General features: G+C 36.9%; 1 protein-coding gene across 4 annotated transcripts in view; it reads right to left on the bottom strand.

Moving 5' to 3' along the window:
* Positions 1 to 22,378, bottom strand: part of LOC103711623 (histone acetyltransferase GCN5) — a 45,454-nt gene that overhangs the window by 1,439 nt on the left and 21,637 nt on the right. The window contains exons 2-12 of one of the 4 annotated variants that reach the window (XR_005507158.1): positions 19,684 to 19,748; positions 19,452 to 19,532; positions 17,629 to 17,700; positions 14,277 to 14,445; positions 13,563 to 13,606; positions 12,801 to 12,900; positions 10,130 to 10,196; positions 7,218 to 7,274; positions 5,799 to 5,914; positions 5,243 to 5,336; positions 1,395 to 1,464 (exon numbers count right to left, since the gene is read on the bottom strand). Coding sequence is in view for 3 of the 4 variants with exons in the window: in XM_039116601.1 (XP_038972529.1) it covers positions 2,121 to 2,182; positions 5,243 to 5,336; positions 5,799 to 5,914; positions 7,218 to 7,274; positions 10,130 to 10,196; positions 12,801 to 12,900; positions 13,563 to 13,606; positions 14,277 to 14,445; positions 17,629 to 17,700; positions 19,452 to 19,532; positions 19,684 to 19,748 (927 nt within the window). In the remaining variant the exon portion in view is untranslated. Of the gene's footprint in view, positions 1 to 1,394; positions 1,465 to 2,007; positions 2,183 to 4,270; positions 5,039 to 5,242; positions 5,337 to 5,798; positions 5,915 to 7,217; positions 7,275 to 10,129; positions 10,197 to 12,800; positions 12,901 to 13,562; positions 13,607 to 14,276; positions 14,446 to 17,628; positions 17,701 to 19,451; positions 19,533 to 19,683; positions 19,749 to 22,378 lie in introns of those variants that run through there. The other 3 variants (XM_039116601.1, XM_039116602.1, XM_039116600.1) reach the window with 3 other exon arrangements.

Here is a 22,378-nt window from a genome sequence, read left to right as displayed (position 1 = left end):
CGTAATGCCATTTTTTTTATGATTGTTATAACAAACAATAACAGAAAACAAGGTTATATTTTAATCCTTCCTTTACCTTTGGTTTCAATAAGTGCTCTTTCATTATAACGAATACTACAGAAATTTTTATTGACTGTCATAAAGGTTACATCAGCCATTACTTTCCACAACTTATGCCGTTTAGTTTTGTTTATTATGAAAACAATGACTGTAATAATGGTCATTATAACAGCACTGTAATGGAACTTGCCATGAATCATGCCGACCTTGTGAATCATGCTAATCCCCTATCATCACATGGCATGTTAGCTACAAGTTGTGAAGGGCTTCTTTTTTTGGGTATGATTCATGGCGTTATTCATGAAAACTATAGAATTCAGAAAATATTGCAAATATATATATATATATATATATATATATATATATATATATATATCTGACAAAGGTCACTTTTAATTTACTACAACATTGGAATATAAATATTATAAATATAATTTAACTATTGAAAAGTTACTTAATAGGTCAGCTAAAAAAAGCAGGCATCCCAGCACCTGCATGGCATGTGCTGGATTCACTAGCATCTACAAAAGAGAAGGTATCAGTGATTTTGCAAATTAAAAAGAGGTAAGCCGCCTTCACTTTAAAAAGTGAATCATTAACAAGCCATTTTAAATGAAACAATTCATTCATGTAAAAGTTATCAAAATATTTTCATATAGAATCCAGATTTCAGAGTGCTTTACTCGAAATTAGATAAATATTCAATGTTGTTTTAGTTGGTAAAATGAAAAGCTAAGAATCCAATTAGAGGATGATATAATAGATGAGGTTGTTTAATGTGCACCATCATGAGTATGCATGCATATTTAACACTTTGATTTCTTCTATTAGTGCCACAAGTCCTTCAAAATAACTTGTCAAAATATTGAGGCTGATTAGTAAGATGCATCTTTCTTCTCATAATTCTTAACAGAAGCCATTTGGCTAGCAATCTGCATGGGTTTTCCTCTCGATGAGAATTCGTAATTGCATTTCTGCTCCTAAGGATATCTGTGATGTGCTAGTATTGAGAAATGCTAAAACTTTATATGAGTTCATTACATTTTTGAAATGAATTCCATAAAGATAACTATAAATAACATTCAACCAATTAAGAAATCATTATCAATTACAATCTTTGCAGTTCCTATCAATAAAGATAGGGAGGACAACTATTTTCTCTTTTCCAATGTGTTATATAATTTTTTAAATTCAGTATTTTGGCTATAGTTGTTATATAACTTTGTCTTTCACTAATCTATTTGAAACTTCTGGCATCACGGATTGAATGCTAATGGAAATGATAACATGTATTTTTGTCAAATCAAATCAGTGTATTGAAGTTCAGAAGGTACCTGGGCTATATTGAATACAAGGGAACTATATTAGCTCAACTGATTCTTGTCTATTTGTCTAATGGAGAGCCTGGCATAGAAGGAAATCATCGATATGAAAATGCACAAAATTATATGGAGTACTTCGACAAATATATGGAGTCAGTGGAATCTGGAAAGTGGGGCCCATTTTACTACTACGACATGATAAGTATAGCTGACAACCTCAGAAAACAGAAGATTGGTAAGGGAATAATTCGAGTTATGCTACTACGATCCAAAAATGGGACAGAAATGAGGGGAGAGCTTATGTGGCAGGCTCTTGATAGCTGAATACCTTTTAGATAAATGGTAGAAACGGGGATTGTGGGAAGGAGAAAGTGACACAAAGCCTTTTCTTCTTCCTTGATTTCTTTCCAATGGCGGAAAGTCAAAATTTTGATTACTAGAGAAGAAAACTAGTGAGAGGCCAGAATCTATTTCTTGCCAACCTCCTTCCTCTTCTACTCTGTTTCAACAGAGTAGAATTTCTACAGGACTATAGTCCATTTGAGGCGCTCTCTTTTATCTCGATTGAACCTATATCACCGCCATTAACCTCATCTTCAAAATATGATCTCTTTTCTTCATCAAAACTGATCTCATCCTCAATGGTTCTAGTGGGTTTGAAGGAGACTGATCTCTGTGACTCTGTCAGTGAAAGATGAGGTCGATGGCTGTGACAGAGAACCACTTCAGCATTTGCCATCATGTCTGCTGCCAACATGGTCCAATTTCAACCTTGAAACTTCCCTTGAGGTGTTCCCTTCCTATCCATCGGAATAGAAAATATTCATAAAAAATCAATTTGTGAAGAAGACGAAGAAGTAAATAAATGAACTAGACTGTGTTGTTTGCCTCTGTTTAATAGGTAAAATGGTGGGATTATCCCAATAACTAATGAATTAATACAAAACAAGATCAGGAAACCCATGGATCAGATAGGAACAAAAATATTGCAGAGCATATAACAAGAGACTCTTAACCCTTACTACCAAAAAAAATAAGAAAACAACCCTTAACCATAACAGGTGAAAGCAATTCTGCCGTTTTCCCATCCTTCTCTTTTGATTATGAAAGATTTAAAGAGGAAGCACATCACACATCTAGATCTGGTTTTAGAACTTAGGAGTCTGTGTGGTACCACATCCTCCTAGCCTTTTTCCCTGAGATTTTTGTGTGATTTGAAGAATAGTTTTGCGGTGGTGGTTGTTAAATAATCAAATAAGCATGCATATTAGGTGTTGGCCACTTGCCTACCCGTGTCATCCTCTTCTTCTCCCATCTTCAATAGTTGGCTTATTAAAAAAAATTATCCAACAAGAGAAAATAGAGGTATTAGGTATTGCATAAGAATACACGCTAATAAGTTTTCCTTTGGTGAAAGGAGATCTCCAACAGGATGGAATATAAATCTCCATTTTCTTTCTTCCAGTGGAAAAGGAGAATGGGAGGCAGGACATACGTCAGCATTTCCATTTCTGGTGGAAGAGAAGAAAGGGAAGGGAATATTTTATAATTCCAGTATTATCCTTTAACTTTTCTAACAAGTTAATTAAGGGACACCTCAATATGCCATGTAAGCTGCCCCCTATTTCTGTCACAAAAATGGGTTTGACTAGAATTTTTCAAATAATTAACAACCTTGTAATTACTATATTAATCAATGTTCATAGACAAAATTTTGTCAGTACTAGTGAGTATGCTGGTCACCTGCTGGAAACAGTACAATGCTGAAACAAAAGAAAAGAAAAAGATTTTAAACTATCTAAAAAGAAGTTAAACGAGTGTTGTGCTGAAATCAATGTGCACATGTTGAACCAAGGTCCGCCGAACCGGTACCGAAACCCATACCGGTCGGCAGACGGACCTGCACAGTACCAAACCTGGTACAATACCAATTTTGGTACCGTACCGGCACACGGTACACTAGAGCTTTCTATTCCGTACCAGCACGTCCATTTTTTTTAGTTTTCAAGTTCAATTAATTGACAATCAATCGTTTTCAACTTTCTTAATGATTTTAAGTCTAAATTGATTTTTTTTGATAATTTTTGATGTTTTTGAGATTTCTGTGATCCCGATTTAACCTAAATTATACATCTTGTTGTTTTAAAATGATACAAACCATAAAATAATTAATGAGATGTTGCATGCTACAAGAAGCAACATGAAATATCCTCAAATCAAGTGGTGAGGTGAAAATATAAAATAATACTATTAATTATAGATATTTAAAGTACAACATACATACCGATATCTAAAATCTCGTTGCGTGACGGTGCCTCTCGTAGATATCCGAATCATTAGCAGAGTCAGAAAGTACATCAGCCCGTCCCTCTAACCAAGTGGCATTGTAGTCTTGTATGTTCATCCCATAAGGAACGTACTCCAGGTTACAAGCACTCTCAGATCTCTCACTGAAGCTCTGGCTTTGAGAGGTGTCCTCTGGCTGATAAACTAGCTGATAAAACGGCCATAAAGGAGCTCATTTGAATAAGCCGGCAGCAAAATTCGATCCATAAGATGCTCTGAACTTTGTAAGGTAGTAACCACCGAAAGATCCTCAGACGCACCACATTCATATCTTTATCTGTATGGGTTATAGGTTGTCTATGCCTATAGATAATATGATTCTATATACGTCTATGGATCCTACTCCACGTGCGAGGTCATTTGCAGCTACATCGTATCCTCCTGAATGACCTCAAAAAGCCAGTCTCCTATATGCAATAGGATCCAAGCGGGCTCCACCAGATCGTGCACCGTGATCCCTACCGTGTGTAGTATGCATAAACTGGGACTCACCAATGAATCGAAGACTACCCTGCAGGTGTGTCTCATAAACGGTGGTCTTATGTCCTCTACTCTCTTTCTAACTAGCAAATCCATGACCACCAGAACAGCTGTTACTGGTCTCTAAATATGAATGAACTAGCTCCTCCACACTCTATTGGGGTTGCAGGTAGCTTTTGTTATCCTTCGTGCCACTCACTGCCTACTCATACTTCGTGCCACTCACTGCCTGCTCATCCTTCATGTCACTCGCTGCCTGCTTACTCTTCATGTCCCTTCGCCTGGCTATATTGGGAGGATGTATGTTGTCCTCCTGATCAAGTCGACCGAGTAACGTAGTAGCCTCATGTAAGCATCTCTCGATCAATTCTCTGAGAGGATGTCTCTGACAAGGGAGTCATGTGGTGATCGACTCTCCTGTGGTTGTGGCTGATCAGCTGGAAGGATGCGTGGAATATCTGTCTACCTATTGCCCTGCATTAACCCTAGCCTCGCTGGCTACGAAACTGACCCTTCCATCTTCACAACACCTTTTAACAAACGAAGCAAAGGGGGAGGGAGCTCGATTGTAAATTGGGTCGACTTGGTGCAAACTGGACCCGGCCGATTCCGGTCAATTCGGTCCTGTTTGGGCCTTTTCCGGCCGGTTCCGGTCGGTTCGGAAACCATTTCAGCTGGTTCGGAGCTGGAACCGATTTTAATGGGCAAACTGATCCGGTTTCCCATCGGGTCGGCTTGGTACGGGCCGAATCGGACAGTTCACTCTGGTTCGGCCTACCACGTGTTGAACTTTTGAACCATAGAGGCTAAGTATCATAAAAGATTATTATCTGCAAGCATTATAAAATTGCAAACATTTTAAGTAAACAAAAAAAAAAAAAAACATATGCCCATATGCATATTCAATCTTCTACTAGGTAACATATTGTAATCTAATAATTATGAAAAAGAGATACAAGATTTGCAAGGATGCAATGGAGCTGAAGAAGATTAGATATTATGAATGCAAAACAACACAAGTCTTCCACACTTACCCATCGGATCTTTAATGATATCATAATAATCAGGCACATCACGTGCATCTACCGGCTCCCTAAATGGCCAAGCATCAGGATGCTCATTCATCATCTGTTAGAAAGCCATCTTAAAATCATACTTGCATAAACTCACACATGAGCTAATAAACATATAGAATTTTCATGGTGAGTCCAAATCAGAAGTTATGGTTAATGGTATTAGCAAGCACTCTGTCTATATTTGATATGACTCATATCAGAAGCATAGGAGTCACAAAAATAAGGGGGAAGAACTGTCTAAGTTGTTGTCGACATTGACAATAGGGGTGGAGGCTTGCCCAATGCATAGAGGGTATCAGATATAGGTTAAAGGGCCATGAAGGGTCGGCAAGGTCAACAAAGACTCAGAAAACTGACAACAATTTTACGTTTCAGAGGTTTGGGAATTGAAAAACCAATGGAAAACTAGGACCCAAAAGAAAGTATGTAGTAATTCCATGTTAAAATGCTGGTTAATTGATTTCAATGCCATGAACTCCCTTATATAAACAATCTATTTATGGTCACAACTTGCCTTTAGAAGACCGCGCATAAAGGCATTCAGCTGTTGACGATAGGCAACACTATCTGTTGCATTTGCTGTCTTGAACCTTGAGTGGCCCCACTGGTCTGGAGTCCACCCAGCCTCTCCTATTTATGAAAATAACACCACAAATAAGAAAGCTGACTGACAGCATCAACGGCCAAAACCTATTAAGGTTACCATAGATCAATAACATAAACTCTTGGTTTGATAGTGTACAATTAGCACATAGCCACAGCAAGAAATTCATGTAATAATACAAGCATGTGCATCTATGAAAATAAAACACTATGCAAAAGCTAGCCTCTTTACTAAAATATCAAATAGATGTTAGAGTTAGAAATAGACAACACTCCTTACTCTTTAGGGTTTCCTGTGTCCAACCAGTTGCTTTATATAATCTCCAATGGGTTCGTCAAATGGTTTTGTTTTTTAGGCTGGGCCTGCACTACTTTCAGTTTCTTACAACGTCTTCAAAAAAGGCATTAGCAATAAGATAGTTAACGTTAAAAGTAAATTAAGCATCACATTGTGGAGTCATTTATGATGGAAAGTGGCTCATTAAGTGTTTGATAGTTGACATTCATCTGTTCATCGTGAAATATAAGCAATGTGGATATCCATCTTGTAAGGAAATATAGGATATAGAAGACATTACGCATGGCTGAGCTTATTCATCAAGCAAATTTAGCCTATGCTCAGTTATTTGGTGGTCTGATCAGGAGCATCAAAGTGAGATAGCAGATGCTTATCTTCCACAGTCAGAGTGGAAAGGCAGTTCGCATTTATATGGTCAAAAAGAGCTCTTCTTTGCTAATAAGTTGCTACATGGTAGCTACTACTGGGGCCCAAACCTTATCTAGTAAGTGAGAACTAATAGGAGAAGCTATAAGCAGAGGCAAAATCTGCATCACAGCTTTCCAGGGTCAAAAAATAAATGTCCTATCTTTTGCAAGGTCAGAATTTTCCTGGTTAATCCTTGGCAACCCAATGAATTGTGAAAACAATTTTCAAAAACTAATCATATATAGTAAGTGACTAAGTTTAAAGTTTTAGGTTTTCAATTCCATTTCTAGTAAGCATTTGTTAGTCAAAATGTTCTTAGAATGCTCAAATATGATTTGAAATGGTGGCAGTCCACGGGAAAAAAATTACCAAGACTTTTAAACAAATACATAAACAAGTTAATAGCATGTATGATCCATGTTTTGTAAAAAGTTATATATTGGATGAAAGAAAGATGCTAACATAAAAGTCAAAGGCATGCTTGTTTCACAATGTCAAAGCAAATGCATCATTTAGAGAGACAGGAATATACATTTCAGCTAAAAAAACATAAAATGTAGTTATTGGACTACAACTATTCCTAAAGTTAAACCTGAAAAGGTATATGCCGGTGGTTTTACTTACGGAGACCAGGAATATCTTCAACTTTTATAGGCTTCCTAGGTATACCGGCATCTTTCTGAGCATAAAGAAGATGTTAATTAGACATAATTCTTAAAGGAGACCACTCTTTCAAGATAATACAATACATAAGGAAAGATATTAACTACTTCAAGCAATTAATATGGTTCAAAGTTCTCAACCAGAACAGTAAAGGTGTTAAAAGTATAGGGTTAATTCATTTTCCACTTGCTAAATCAATTTCTATCCACTTTCCCACACTTTGATTCTTCTTCTTGGAGTCAGAGCATTGCATGTTTTTGTATCTGACACATGCTGAGGCATCTACAAGAAGAAGAAGATTGAAATAAGGTATATGACAACCCAAAATCCACATACAAACAACAAAATGCTTAAATGATCAGCTTTGGTCATGGGAATGCTGTGCTCAATCCCTTGTCCTATAAACTATCATGCTTGTAGGTCAGTTTGAATAACTCACATGGCCGCTCTCAGTGAATGCTAACCATAAGAAGGCAATGGTGATACTTAACCATCAGAATTTTAACTTTGCATCAGCATGCTGTTAGTTTGGTATCTCTTATATGTTTATAGGTTGAATATAGAGCATGTCTGATGGAGATCCAAGATCATGCTATTATGATGCATTGGAGGGCTGCAACTTAGGGATTCTTCTTAGATTTAATTGTAATTGTCAATTTACAGCATTTTTCTTTCATCTTGTTGATTTTTAGTTTCTAGTGGGTTATTATGAATCAAGGGCTAAGATTAAATGATCTTCGATCTAATTTAACCACTCGACAAGCCAAATATCTGTCATGATACTGTTCACACAGCGCTATTTATGCTACAATAACCATGGAAAATAACTGGTTCATTATAAGATTAAAGACTTTAAAAGACCAATAGGGGTTTCTTTTTCTTCAAATACAAAAGTTATGTAATCAGAATTTATGCAAAAGATGGATCAAATTTGAGTTTTCTTTTCCCCTATAGTGTGATGCTGTAGAACAAGCATGAGGTTTGCAACTCAAGATGTGATTCTGAAGTCCTTGAGTAAGTCCCATATCATCCTCCCTTTTCCCTTTACCCTTTGCTTCTCGTTATGTATGTTCCCATAGACCTCGTGTCATATATGTACCAGATAATAGACCTTCCATCATTCCAACTGTTCAATTCCATAAACCCTTAAAAACTCGATTTCAGCTTTAGAATCCAAAACAATGTCTTTGATAATAGTCATCAGTTACATATTTACTTCAAGAACATTATATTTCTAGTTCACTTTTTAACAAATTTGGGTCTAAACCCAAACTCCCAGCAACCTATAAGTTTTAGCTCTCTTCTAACCCTCATAGGTTCCTTCCTGCAGACAATCTTACATGAACACCTGGTTAAAACTACATGTCATGGTAATGTTACTTCTTAGTTACATATGTTGCATGTTCTCAGACCTAAAAGATCAACATAATGCAAGATCCAGTCATCATCTTCGGAGTGCTAGATAGTGGACAAATTTAGTCAATCACATGCAGTGGCATGTTCAACAAACAGGATTATCATCAATCGAAATAAGATACTCATCAGGGAAACCATGGCCCTATACAAGAGAGCAGAACAGATGACATTGAAAGGTATGTTCCGATCATTAGTTTTGCAGGTGAATTTATTTAATAAGATGCAACAAAACTAATCCAAAAATATAATGAAATTCATCGCTACATATTAAGTCTGTTATTGGTCTGATGTCTGGTGATGTTGTCATGCATGACAAAGACCAACATGTGATTGTTGCTAATAGAAATTCATGGGGAAAAATGTTGTCATGTGAAGTAAGAAGTCTGAACTCTGAACCCTAGTCACAAGAATTAGTTAGTAAATATATCCATAAGACTTGTATTACAGAAGTGCTATTCAAATATATAAAAAAATAGTTCCACTGGATGTCTTTTTATAGCATTTTGAGTAATAGTACTCATTTGATAATTGTTCAAGTATACATGACTTTTTGCCATTCGATTGAATGGATTACAAACTTAAGACTTCTAACCTGAAAAAGAAAATTACTTTATGATTTTTACCTAGACATGCAGACATTTAGACACATGCACATGTGCATTACACGTACATATACATACATACATACATACATACATACATACATATATATAGATATATACATACATACATAGTAAAAAACCATTAAAATGCATATATGTACAGCTCTGGTTCGTAACTGTACACATACAAACATTATTCAGAAAAACACATTCTCCACAATTCCTTAGTCATTAATGCAGATAAATGATGCAAAAACTTTAAAACATGATTCTGTCAAATTCACCCAAGTGTAAGGTTTTATTAGGACTAATAAAAGCATCTTATTAATTTTTGTAGAAAAAACTAATCACAATTGATGACAAGCACATGTGAGACCAACTTCTGGGTAGTACAAGAAAATAAAACAGTCAAGAACAGTGCATGATTTGATTACTAGACTTGTTATCATAATCAAGATTCGCCATTTGTTACCAGACCCCGTAGTGGTACCATCCTAGTATAGTATTAGAATGCCCAGTACAAGGCTAGTTCGACGTAGTTAGACCTGGTACATCCTCCGTATCGAGTCTCAATTTAGTACCAGTATGGTACTGCCGGGTATAGGACATTATACACCATTATGGTCAACCTTGGTCATAATAAAAGCAGCTCCCTGCATAATTCAATTGGAAGATTCACAGATGGTATGTCTTTAGTAGTCCAAAACAAAGCACAACAAATAATTAAGGATACTTCCTTCAAGGAATTATTTCTCAATGTGTGAAAAAAGCATATTATTTGGAACATCAACCAAAAATAATTAAACAAGTAGGAAAGGTCAAGGTCAACATCACAATGAAGGGCCACATACAACCTTTGAAAGTCAATTCCTGCATAAACAATGTGACAGTTGGAGAGTTCTCTAATTTTCTCATCAATTGCCTGCAAATTCACACAAAAAAAAAAAGAAAGAAAACACATATTCAGGTAATGAGTCACACAAAAAAAAGAAAGAAAACACATATTCAGGTAATGAGGAACTTCCTGTTTTTCTGGATAATATAATTTCTCTACTTAAACTTTTCTCATGAAAGTATTATTTCTGCAAAAGCTTCTAAAAGCTAAGAAGATTTACAAAAAAGAAATAGGGCAGAAAAAGATGTATTAAAAGATGAAAATAATAATAAAGACATTTGTGAAGCTCAGAAGAGTGATAAAAGATTGAATACACTAGAGGAATTAAGGAAGTCACAAGATTAGCGAGCAAACTAGTTAACTGGTTGAAACAGTACAACATGCAACAAAAATTAGAAAAGTTTAAAAAGTGGAAGATGCTTGCATTTGTGTTGAAAGGTCCAAAATGAGGAAGGATGCCTGATATACCCAGTCAAAAGCTGGAAAGAAGGACATGGAAAATCTTCTGTTGTTGTTGAGGTCAATATAATTTAATGACTTAACAAATTAAAACTGGCCCCAAATTTTCTTTATCATAATAATGGGAAAGTTTTCCGATGGTCCGTAGGCAAATTGGCCTATAAGTTGTTTCTGTAATTGAAAACTGAAGCTGGTGAAAGAGTTCTAGAAAGGAAAACTCTTGCAGGCATTTGTGAATACATGGTTTTGTCTCAATCTCACAATTGTAGGGCTGTCTCTGATTTGAGGTAACTAAAGCATATCCATCAAAATTTTCTTTTTCCTTTTGGATCACATACATCCATCAGACATTCCCTCCTCCTGAATCAACTGCATTAAAAGATTGAGAACTGAAGCATATTTGGTGGCAGATAACTTTTCCTCCCTTAGGATTTAGGAGAGACCAAAACTTTTCTAGAGGTAGAAACAAAAGAATGAGTGATTGAGTCTTGATAATAATAACTTCAACAATTATTAGAATTATCGCCATAAAGTTCCTCATGATCCTCCCTAGGATCATGGCTATTGTCAACTAGACAATAAGATGGACATCATGATTGAGTGAGAAAAAAAAAACACTTGTTCAATCCCAACCCTTAGATCTATAGAGCTTGACCCAAGTGGTAATACCAAACACCATGAATGTTTGAAAAAGAAATATCTAAAAGAAGGGTGACTATGTAACCATGCACTTACATATAGTTCTCACTTAAGGCAGACAAAATTTTATCCAACCATCAACTATTGTCTTGGTTCCTAGATAATCATATTATTACCTCTAGGCTATAATCACCAATTCAAGTATAACTCAGATTCTTCATTCTTATAACACATCATCCTTTATTTGAGACTGTATGTGGAAAGCAAATAATTAGTCCATACAAATCTCGTTGATATGGAACAAAGCATCCCATACCTATTTTTTATCAAGGTTGGCGATGAGAGACCTCAAAATACCAACAACAGCAGTAAAAAACTTCCAATACTCAAGCAAAGTCATGGTTGCATAGAAAGCTGTGACAAAACAAGCCAAAAAATCCATGCTTCTAGATTCTTGCAAACATTAGTCGGCACATCAAAATGAATAGAGGAAAACCTCCAAACCACAAGGAAGCTATTAGTAGTTGAATGGGTTGCACTTGGCTCATAGATGTTCAATGGGCTCAAACTTCAGCGATATTAGCCGTAGGTGGATATTTTTGTAAGCCCCAGCAACTTCAGAGATTTAATAGAAATAGCATAATTGGAATTATGAATGGGACCATTTCCATTATATCCAGCATCAAATTAGCTTTCCAACGCATCTAGAATTACCTCAATCAGAGGTCAAATGAGGAAATTACTGTCAAAATACTTAGATGATGCCAAAGCTACAGATTATGATGGCTGGAACCCAACCATTCAACTCATTTGAATGGGAAAACCCCAGTCATAACCCAATTTTGAGTCCTTGTAGGTGTAGCCATTATCTAAGTAAAGGTTACAACTATGGTATGTTAGTTGGTTATGCTTATGGTTTGATGTTGAAATTAGATAATTCAATCTGAACTAACAAATATGAAATCTTCCAAACAAATTATTATTTACACCAACAATCTATTAAATGCAAAAAGAGATGGAAATAAATATGCTCCACAAATAGACAAAGAAAAGATGCACATGAGCATCATTTGATCATCAAACAACAAAGACACTTAAAAAAGAAAGCATTGGAAATAAAGCAGAGCAAATAACAGGGTCTATGAACATGTAAGGGCATAGTAGATACAAGGATATTGAGATGGATGGGTAGGGTAACAAGCATGAGTTCAAAAATATGCACATTTTAGAATACATAAGAGTAACACAAACAAAAGGTGAAAAAAAGTGAGAGAGAATAATTCAAAAAGGTTTAGCTATGTGCAGCATAGGCCAAATAAGATCCCAATAAAAAGAAATTATAGGATTTGGATGAAGGTTAAAAATAAAAATAAAAAAGACAAAAATGGGTTGAGGACTTGGATGGTAACAATTATGGATCTGAAAACACTTTTCACCTTTGAAGACCTGACCTTCGACAGAAAGTGCTTCCTAAGTCAACCAAAAAAATGGAACAAAAAGTTTGACTATGTGAAGCAGCATCTTTCAATTTACCTGCCTTTGTCGACGAATCATCGTAGCCAAATCAGTGTATGGAAGCTTTGGATCAATTTTGCATTCCATTAGTATACCTCCATCATAGTCTTTGATATACCTGAAACGTACAAATAATCAAGGTAAGGTAAATTTTCAAAAGCCGTCAAAACGGGATGGTACAACCAGTACCATCCATTCTAGGTGAAACCAGTACTGGTACAGGTGCAAGGATGCCCAAACAATTGTACCAGTATGTACCGTCCATATCGATCTATACCACTCTATACCAATACATACCGATAGGTTATCGTATTGATCTGACAGGTGGTTTTTCAAGTTTTAGAATAACTTAGTTTTCATACGTATCATCGGTACTGGTATTCTACCGATACCATACCATTGCAATAGAAAAACGTTATAGGGCTCGGGTACCAGTATTTAGAACCTCTTTAACTATCATGAAACCAACATAAAAACAGTATGTTTGATATTTTATGAATTAATCAATCATCAAAATATTAAAGACAATGTTGGAGGACACTAGAAAGTGACTCAACAGTGTTTTAATACCAGAAGACCAGTCTCATAATTGTCATGTAAAATATGTGAGAACTAGTGACAAGGTTCAGGATAAATCTTGGTAAAGACTATTTCAGCTTTTAGTGAAGCTCAACCCAAAATGATGGGGGTAAAGCTACACTACAAAATTGTCAATAGGCAGATAAGTCTTCAGAAGCAAGCCAAGCTTAAAAAGTCATATAGACAAAATAATATGCATACCCCTGCCATCTTTCTTTCTCCAATGTGATCTCCTTTGTGAAGCCCTATAAGAACAGATCAAATAATGAGTATGATATTAAATTCAATTGGTTCATGAGAGTATTTGCAACTTTACAATTGGACTATCAGAATGATGATGCTGATGATAGCAGAGCAAAGGAAAGTCAGAAAACTGCATTACAGGTATAAACAATCAGCATAAAAGGAAAACATGAGCAGCTTTCAAGTGTGTGATGTGAAGCAGCAGAGAAGCTCCATTCACGAACACAAGGTCAGTCTTGAAAAGCTCAAACGAGACACCATCTCCATGTGAGTGGTGCACGCATGCACTTGCATGGGCATGTGCATGCGCGCGCGCGCAGAGAGAGAGAGAGAGAGAGTAGCTGTTGTAGGGTACCACCTTAACTAAAAGCCAAAAATGATGCATTGTTAAGATGTGACGAACAAAAATGCTAGGTACAACAACTTTTCCAGACCCACCATGTACCCACAAAACAAGGATTCGTGTCCATCAGCGGAAGAAAAAAGGGAAAAAAAATGAGCTCTTTAAGATGTCAAGTGAAATTTGCAAAGTTGAATGGAAGCTACAAATAGAGCACAGCTTATGGCTTGGTAACATTGTGGTCGTGAACCAAAATCAACTTATATAGCAAATAAAAGAGAACTTTGCTATCTTTCTTCCCTTTTTTGTGTGGCTGAGTAGGGTAATCATACCTGCTTTACAAAATAGCCAACAGCATTATTGTCTGCATAAGTTAGAAAATGAGTGAGCCCATCAACATCACGAGCATGTTGTTTCAAGTGATTCATGAGTCTTGTGCCATAGCCTTTGACTTGTTCATCAGCTGTGATTGCACAAAATGCAATCTCTCCAAATCTCTGACTGCAAGCAATCAAAGATCATATGTTAATGGACAAAATCATGCAGATTGATATCAACTAGAATCATTGTACCATGACAAAGATGAAAGGGACATCTTGCACCTTTTTCATTACTTTCACAAGTTCAAATATAGAATGAGATGATATAAGATTAGATATAAATAACACAAATGCTCCAATAATTTAGAGGAATAGATTGCTAAGAAAATAAACATAATAAAAAGGGAAGCAGGAAAAAAGAAACAATATGTTTGCACATTTAGACTAGAACAAACACCTATGATCTATCGCCATCACATGCTCTCTGTGGGGTTAATATTTCAAACATATATTTCCTAATTGTCAAATAAAAACCATAATGAAACTCTTCGGATATCTCACCAGTTGTTTTGGGTAGAAAAGATATTGGTATTTTATGAGAAGGAAAAAATTATTGTTTGCGACAACTACAGAGATGACTGTGCAAATGTAACCAGAATTCAGCGGTCTGGAGGCATTGGAATAGTACCAGACACAAGTTTCCAACTTTGAAGAATTTTCTCCACTTTGGCTACAAGGGAAGACACAAAATTCACAAAAAGAACATACATAGTTTGGATCAAAATTAATATGGTCAGATTGGAAGCCAATTATCCAACTACAGGTAAGGTTCAGGTTAGGTTGATTCCCTAAGCCACAGCCCAAACCCAGCTTAGCCTGAAACCTGATTGATGTTTAGAAAAATAGAGATGACGAGTAAGCACGCTAGCTCAGTGCAGCCCCTGATTGCCAGTTGCTTTGCTTAGTATATTTAACATGGTACGCCATACCGGCCTGTACTGGTGCAGACTGATATTGTACCGATATGTGATATAGGGTGTACTGAGTATCAGTATGCTGAATCGACCCCCGTATTAGGCTTATGAAACACGACATCAAGAAGGTACCGTTACAAGGTCCAGTACCAAGATTGCAAACCTTGAGTATAAATCAGGCACAAGGACAACCTAATCAACGTGCATTCAAGCACAAGTAGTAGCAAGCCTTGTTCTGCTTTTAGCAACTAAAAAGGGTAATGGAAGGTCAAGAGTTTTGGAAATTAACTCACCAGTCACCACCCCTTTCACAAGCAACAGCAATTAACCAGCTGATCACTATAGGACAGATTGGCAATCACAAGGTCCAGCAAAAGATGACCAAACATTGTAAACGGATGACGAATATTTTCATCAAGTTGGACAGGGCTATGAACGCCTACATCAAGAATTAGCACTAGCTGTTGAGCACATGGGACAATTTGATACCGACACTGACATTCAGACTCAGAGAGAGTCAGAGAGAGAGAGAGAGAGAGTTTGGAATAGATGTATTAAGATTTGGTTGGAGAATGTCAACATGAGTTCTTCTCATGTAACATTTGCTCAGAAAGCAGATTGATTTACATGGAAGAAAGCTCAAATGAAGATTTTAAACTGATTTGATAGCAAAACCCAAAAAATATCACAGAACTTATAAAATTAATGAAGGGATATAATTATTGGAGCCATTTGATGCCTGTCGTATAGAGAAGAGTGCATTGATATGAATAAAGATCTATGAAACATGATGGGAATGAAATAGAGGAATAGATGCATGTCATTCAACTCAAGAATTCTCCACAATAATGTCATGAATAAATGATTCAAGCACCAAAAATGATAGCACCGCAGAGCTTATTGCACAAAAGAGGTACTTGTTGAGGATCACGTGTGAAGTAAAATTCCAAATGAATGAATTGTGGAAGAGAGGATTGATGCAGATGAATGAGCCCAAAACATATGTATGAATTCTCCACAATAATATCATGAATAGATTATTCAAGCACCAAAAATGATAGCACCATAGATCTTTTTCGCATAAGGGAAGGGGGAAGGAGTCTAAATTAATGGACCAAGGTCCGCCATACCGGGTCCAGTTTGCGTATCGGTCATCAACCGGACCGGTACGGTTCCAGTTTGTACCGGAACCGGGCGGTACAAACTGGCCAGCTCTTCCCGCCGGAGCCGGGGAAGAAGAGAACGAGAGAGCGCGTGGAGAAGAGGAGGGAGGAGACCTGTGACCGCCATCGAAGAGCCGCGGAGGGGCAGAGGAGGGCCGGGGAGGGGGGGGGGCGGCAAAGCCTGGCGGGGGCGGGGGAACCTGCAAGGAGGCGGCTGAGGCCGAGGCCGCGGCCGCATCCCCTGTTTCAAAAGAAAGAAACAGAGGACGGGGCCGCAGGTTTTTAATTTGGGGGTTTTAAGTGAAGTGGGCAAATCGGTTGTCGACTTCTTTCGAAACAGGAGACGCGGTAGCGGCCTCGGCCTCCACGGTGCCCCCGCGAGTTTCCTCACCCCCCACCGGGTTCCGCAGCCCCCCCGGCCTCCGCCACCCCTTCATGGCTCTCCGATGGCGGCCACAGATCTCCTCCCTCCCTCTCTTCCCCGCGCTCTCTCTCCTTCTCTTCATCTTCTTCGTCTCCGGCACAGAACCGGCCCGTACCGGTTGCCATGGCTCCGGCGTACCGGTAGCTAACCGAACCGGCCCGTACCGGCCAGTATCGGCCGGTACAGGCCGGTTCGGCATACCATGTAATGGACATTAATGAACCATCATTAATGGACGTTGCACATGACACGATCAATTCGACTCGACGGTCCGGCGCTAATAGAAGTCGTTTACTCTCCATCTAGTGAAGGTGCCAGGGCAGGGCTTTTTTCGTAGTAATAGTGGGCGGGTCGCACAAAAGATGTTCTTGTTGCGAATCACGCATGAAGTGAAATTCCACAGGAATGAATTGTGGAAGAGAGAGGATTAATGTAGTTGACTGGACGCAAAGCGTATGTATGTATGTACATATGTACAGACTCAAATCCAGATAATAAGACTCCCAGTTCCCCCAACAGCACTCACAGTCTCACACTGTCTGCATTGTCATTTTGCAAATAGTTGCTTTATCATGGGAACTACTGGCAAATAGTTGCTTTATTATGTGAACTTCTAAAGAACGTTAGGTTGAATATGTTGAGCAGAGAGCTGCTAGATGGCTGTTTTGATTCTACTGTTTTCTCAGACAAGTATCATTAAGAAAGTAGCTCCCGTAATAAAATAAACAAGTTGTTAGCATCTTCACTCAAGTAAGAATGAAAGACAACTTAGAGATAAGAAGAAAACAGATCAACAGTTTTACCTGATATATGGGCGATATGTTATGCCCCCCACAACTTGATTATGCCTAATAACCATCATAGACTTGTGGCTTCTGAAACAGTTACAAAGAAAATGAACCAGAACAGGTTAAAGAAAAAAACAACTGGAAGCCGAAAGAGAATATAAACAAGGTCATCTCAAGAGTTGACATCTAAACATATTGATATCAGTGTCATGTCACTGATTAAAATGGACTGGAAAAAGGTAAGAAAAGCTGTGTACATCCACCATCATATGCATGAATTAATGACTGGGATTGATTAGAGAAAACGGCATTTAACCAACAAATGGTGATGAATACAGAGGTCTTTGATTTGTGCAAGTAATTCGTTTATTGATATATAATGCATGTGTTGATAACCAACAGGTTTGTAACTGTTTCTATGTTCGAATATTAGCACGACTTTTTATTAGACTAACCTTCAGTAGTCAACTTACAAGTAAAAGGACAAATGGTCTTTCTAGCACATATAGCAGACACCTTATCTTTATAATGCAAAATAAGGGATGTAGAGGATATGGAACAAAGTAATAAAAAAAAGCCTTCTTGCAAACCACTAGCATAATTAGTGTTGGTTTGTGTTTCCCTTCATCTGCAATACTGGTTATTAAGGAGCCATATTTGACAACTTTTGACCACAACATGTAAATATTACATGGTTACTTAGGGAGACAAGATGAAGATTGTTTAGCAAGTGAGGACTTTTTTTTCACAAATTTTGGGGGTGAATGTTCCTCCACTAAGGTCTTCCAATTCCTTGTTGGAATGTGTAGGAATTCATTCTTTCTACAAGATGCTTATAAGGAATTCTCAAAATTCCAAATCTATTGCAGCCTTGCAGGTTTGTGTCAATTAGAGGAGTCCATAACCCAATAATCTAAAGATTAAGTTCTACTTCATGAACCAATTTGAACATAAAAAAAGTGTTCAAACACTCTTTTTCATTTAAACGCTGTTTACCCTCTTCCTCTTCCAAGCAGTTCTTACATCAATATGGCCAACAAAAGAAGAATGTCAGAAATGTTCGTCACAGTCAACTACAGGAATATTGGCATACAACATGGTTATTTATGGAGATCTCCTTTTTTTATTTTTTCTCCTATGATGTCTTAAGTGGAGCAAAGTTATCTTTCACCCCATTTCTTGCAATACTTTAAAATGTTCATCTTTAGAAATTGGAAGGAAATCTAAAAGCTGGGTCTATATACCAATAAACCAATGCAAAAGACCATCCTGTTTTGCTAGTATGACATATATTTAAATCTAAGCTTATGCTACTTTCACTAGGTGTGTGCCTTTTCAAGAATAAGTAAATACACCCATTAAGTATAAATAAGTATACACACACACACACACACACACACATATAAATAACCATATGTGTTTGTATATGTGTACATACAAGTCTGAGTATGTATATGTGTATGGATGGCCAGTAAGTGTACTTTAACCTTTTCTTTGGTTAATTTTTGCAGAATCAATGTTACTCATCCATGTTGATTGAATTAAGAGTTAGTGAACGAGGGGGGCGAGCATTGTAACGAGGATTAGATTTTAAAAAAAGGGTAAAAACCTAAAGATAAATTAGTAATAGGGTATGAACATCACATACAAATTTTTAATAAATGATCAATAAACAGACCATGCTTATTCATGTCAAAAAAAAAGAAGACACTGACCATGGAAATGAAATTATATAACTTCAGGAGATCAGACATTCATAAACTCAAGCAAAACAAGCAATATATTAGTTATGTATTCTACAAAATTATCCCTAAAAGAAATTCTGGATGTTTACCTACCTATCCATAACAAGGCGGACTATGTATTCCTTGGGCATGTTAGGAAGTTGTCTTGCAAATATATTCTTCAATCCTATCAACCTGAAGTATGGGAAAAAAAATGGAAAAACCAATAACATCTAGAACTACTGTAGATTTTATGTAAGAATTAAAGTTAACATTAGCATAAAAATAATTAGTATTACATGCTATGTCACAGAAGAATAATAGAAGATAAAAGTCAAACACATACCAGATCATGTGTTCATCTACCCCGTCATTTGCATAACACAAGAATTTGAGTCTTCCAGCATCTTCCTACAAAGAAAACTAGATGGTTATCTTGACATAAGTTTAAATGGAAAACAATAACTACTAAAACAAGTCTGGTTACTCCAATTTTACCGAATGTCTCTAAGGAGGCATCCATATAATTAAGGTTTTGGTTTATGTGTGGTTTCTTATAATTTTTCATTAACTGTTTGAACATTAGAGTTGATTAATGGCTTTTTGCAACAATAACCATGTATGAACTCAGTTATAAATGTAATTTAAAGATGGGGTAAAGTAGATCCAAGAAAGGTGTACAACAACATGAAGATCTGTTCTATATGTTTTGTAGGGTTGGCAACAGATCGGAGTGGTAAGGGTTGAGAATGGTCAAACCAGGATAAGGTCAAAATATCTTTCAACCCATAACCAACCCATTTATGATCAGGTTGAAAAAAGTAAAACCATAACTACCCATGTATTTTTACATGGACCTGTACACAACGACCAACCTAGTTTAAACTTCACTTATCAGTAAATAAATCTTAAAACATGAAAACAAGAGGAAATCTATGGTTGGGCAACAAAATAAAGAGAGAGGAGAAGAAAATAAAGTAGAGAATAAAATATGACAGATCCTGAACACAATGCCTGTTCCATGTTTCCTTCCGGTATTTTTTGTACTCTCTTAAAAATTAACCAGTAAACTATCTGGTGCAGCTAATACCAACCAAAAGAGCTACTATGGGTTGTAATTTTGGCCATGTATTTTGGTTCAGATTTTTTTAGGTCACTTTCAGATTGCAATAGGATTCTTTTTCCAGATTTTAAGGTTTGTATTGAGATGTAATGGAGCTCAAATAACTACGAATTGAGGTGCCCAACAGAAGGAAGCTTAGCTTCCACTTAAGAGTCCTAATTAGACTCAAAGTGCGAAGTTATTAAGTGGCCGGCTAAAGCAAAAGGTACAAGGATTGGTAGCTATTTGTTTTCCTAATTTAGGAGTCCTGTAAGGAATAGTAAAGTTGGCCCGCTGAAGCATATTAGTCACTGGATTTTCTGAGATTTAGTTCCTATTTTGAGAGTCCTAGTTAGGTTGGAAAAACAGATCAGTTAGTCTGTAAATAAGGCCTTTGTGGTCAACGGATGGTGGTGAATATTGCTCTTGTATAATGAGTTATTTTATGTGGGAAAAAACTAGTCTCTTTCTTCTTCTCTTTATCTTCTCCCTGACTCTGCATCTTCTTCTCTTATTCCTCTATTCATCTCTAATCCTTCTAAAGTTTTTCCTTTATCCTCTTTCAATCTTCTCTTCGCTGCTCAATATATTTTCACAGTGAGCTGTAACGGACCTCTGCAATATCAAGCAAAGTATTGCTATTTTGACAGAACACCGCCAGATTTGGAAGAAAGCTGCTGCAATTATTTACAACAGTTCAAGCTACAATAGATTGTTATTAGAGCAAAAGGTCTTGTCTTTTGGTTCAGATTTTGTTAGGCTATTTTCAGATTGCAATAGGATTCCTTTTCCAGATTTTAAGGCTTGTATTCAGATATAATGGACACCCAATAAAATGAAGCTTAGTTTCGTTTTAGGAGTCCTAATTAGACTCAAAATGAGAAGTTACTAGGTGGCCAGCCAAACCAAAATTACATGGATTAGTTGCTATTTGTTCTCCAAATTTAGGAGTCCTTTAAGTAATAGAAAAGGTGGCCAGCTGGAGGGTATCAGTCACTGATTTTTCTAAGATTTATTTCCTATTTAGAGAGTCATATTTAGGGTGAAAAGGAGATTATTTTGTCTGTAAATAAAGCCTTTCTGGCCGACTGATAGTGGTAAAAATCAGTCTTGTATTTGAGTCATTTTGAGTAGAATAACAAGCTCATATCCACTTCTCCTCTCGTCTCTCTTCTATCTTTACTCCTCTATTCTCTTTCTTCTATTTTATCTTCTGTTTGCATCTTTTTCTCTTATTCCTCTATTCATCTCTAATAAAAGGCATCCCAGTGCATGAGGCTTCTGCATTGTGGAGTCTAGGGAGAGTTAGATGTATGCACCTTACCCCCATATATGGAGAGACTACATATATGTTTTGAACCCATGACATCCAAGTCACAAAAGCAACCTTACCATTGCACCAAAGCTCGCTCTCTTCTATTCATTGTTAGATGTATGCCCTAGAAGCCAATCTGGCAGACACATTATTAATTCTGAGACATAAATTTGTACTTGACTTCATTATTATTGAATAATAAATGGGCATCTTTTCATTCATATTGTTTATGTATCTATGAATCGTCCAAGGAATTAATAAGATGATACATGTTCTCAAGAGTGAGAATTTGAGCCATGTATTATTGGTGATTTATTTCTAAATGCTCATGATTAATGGATCATCACGAGGACGGTGATCGATCCGATCAGTGCATAGATTGCTTTTCTTATGGCATGGACGAGACTCGAGTCCACAGTGTAGAGACACTGAAGTGATAGTGCAGGTGCTTGTTAGAGAACAAGGGTACTGAGCGTGACCAAGACAATAAGTCACTTGGATGTCTATCCACTCGTCAATGACTTGCTTGATGTTGCAGTGGTGTGACTGGTCCTTTGACCTGCGGTGCTTCGGCTATTCACAGTGAGGTTATTGTAGTTTGACTGCACATATACATGGTCTCTA

The sequence above is a fragment of the Phoenix dactylifera genome, unplaced genomic scaffold (assembly GCF_009389715.1).
Source record: "Phoenix dactylifera cultivar Barhee BC4 unplaced genomic scaffold, palm_55x_up_171113_PBpolish2nd_filt_p 000113F, whole genome shotgun sequence".
Lineage (NCBI taxonomy): Eukaryota > Viridiplantae > Streptophyta > Magnoliopsida > Arecales > Arecaceae > Phoenix > Phoenix dactylifera.
The sequence above is the reverse complement of the archived record's forward strand: the minus strand, read 5'-3'. Positions and strand labels throughout refer to the sequence as shown.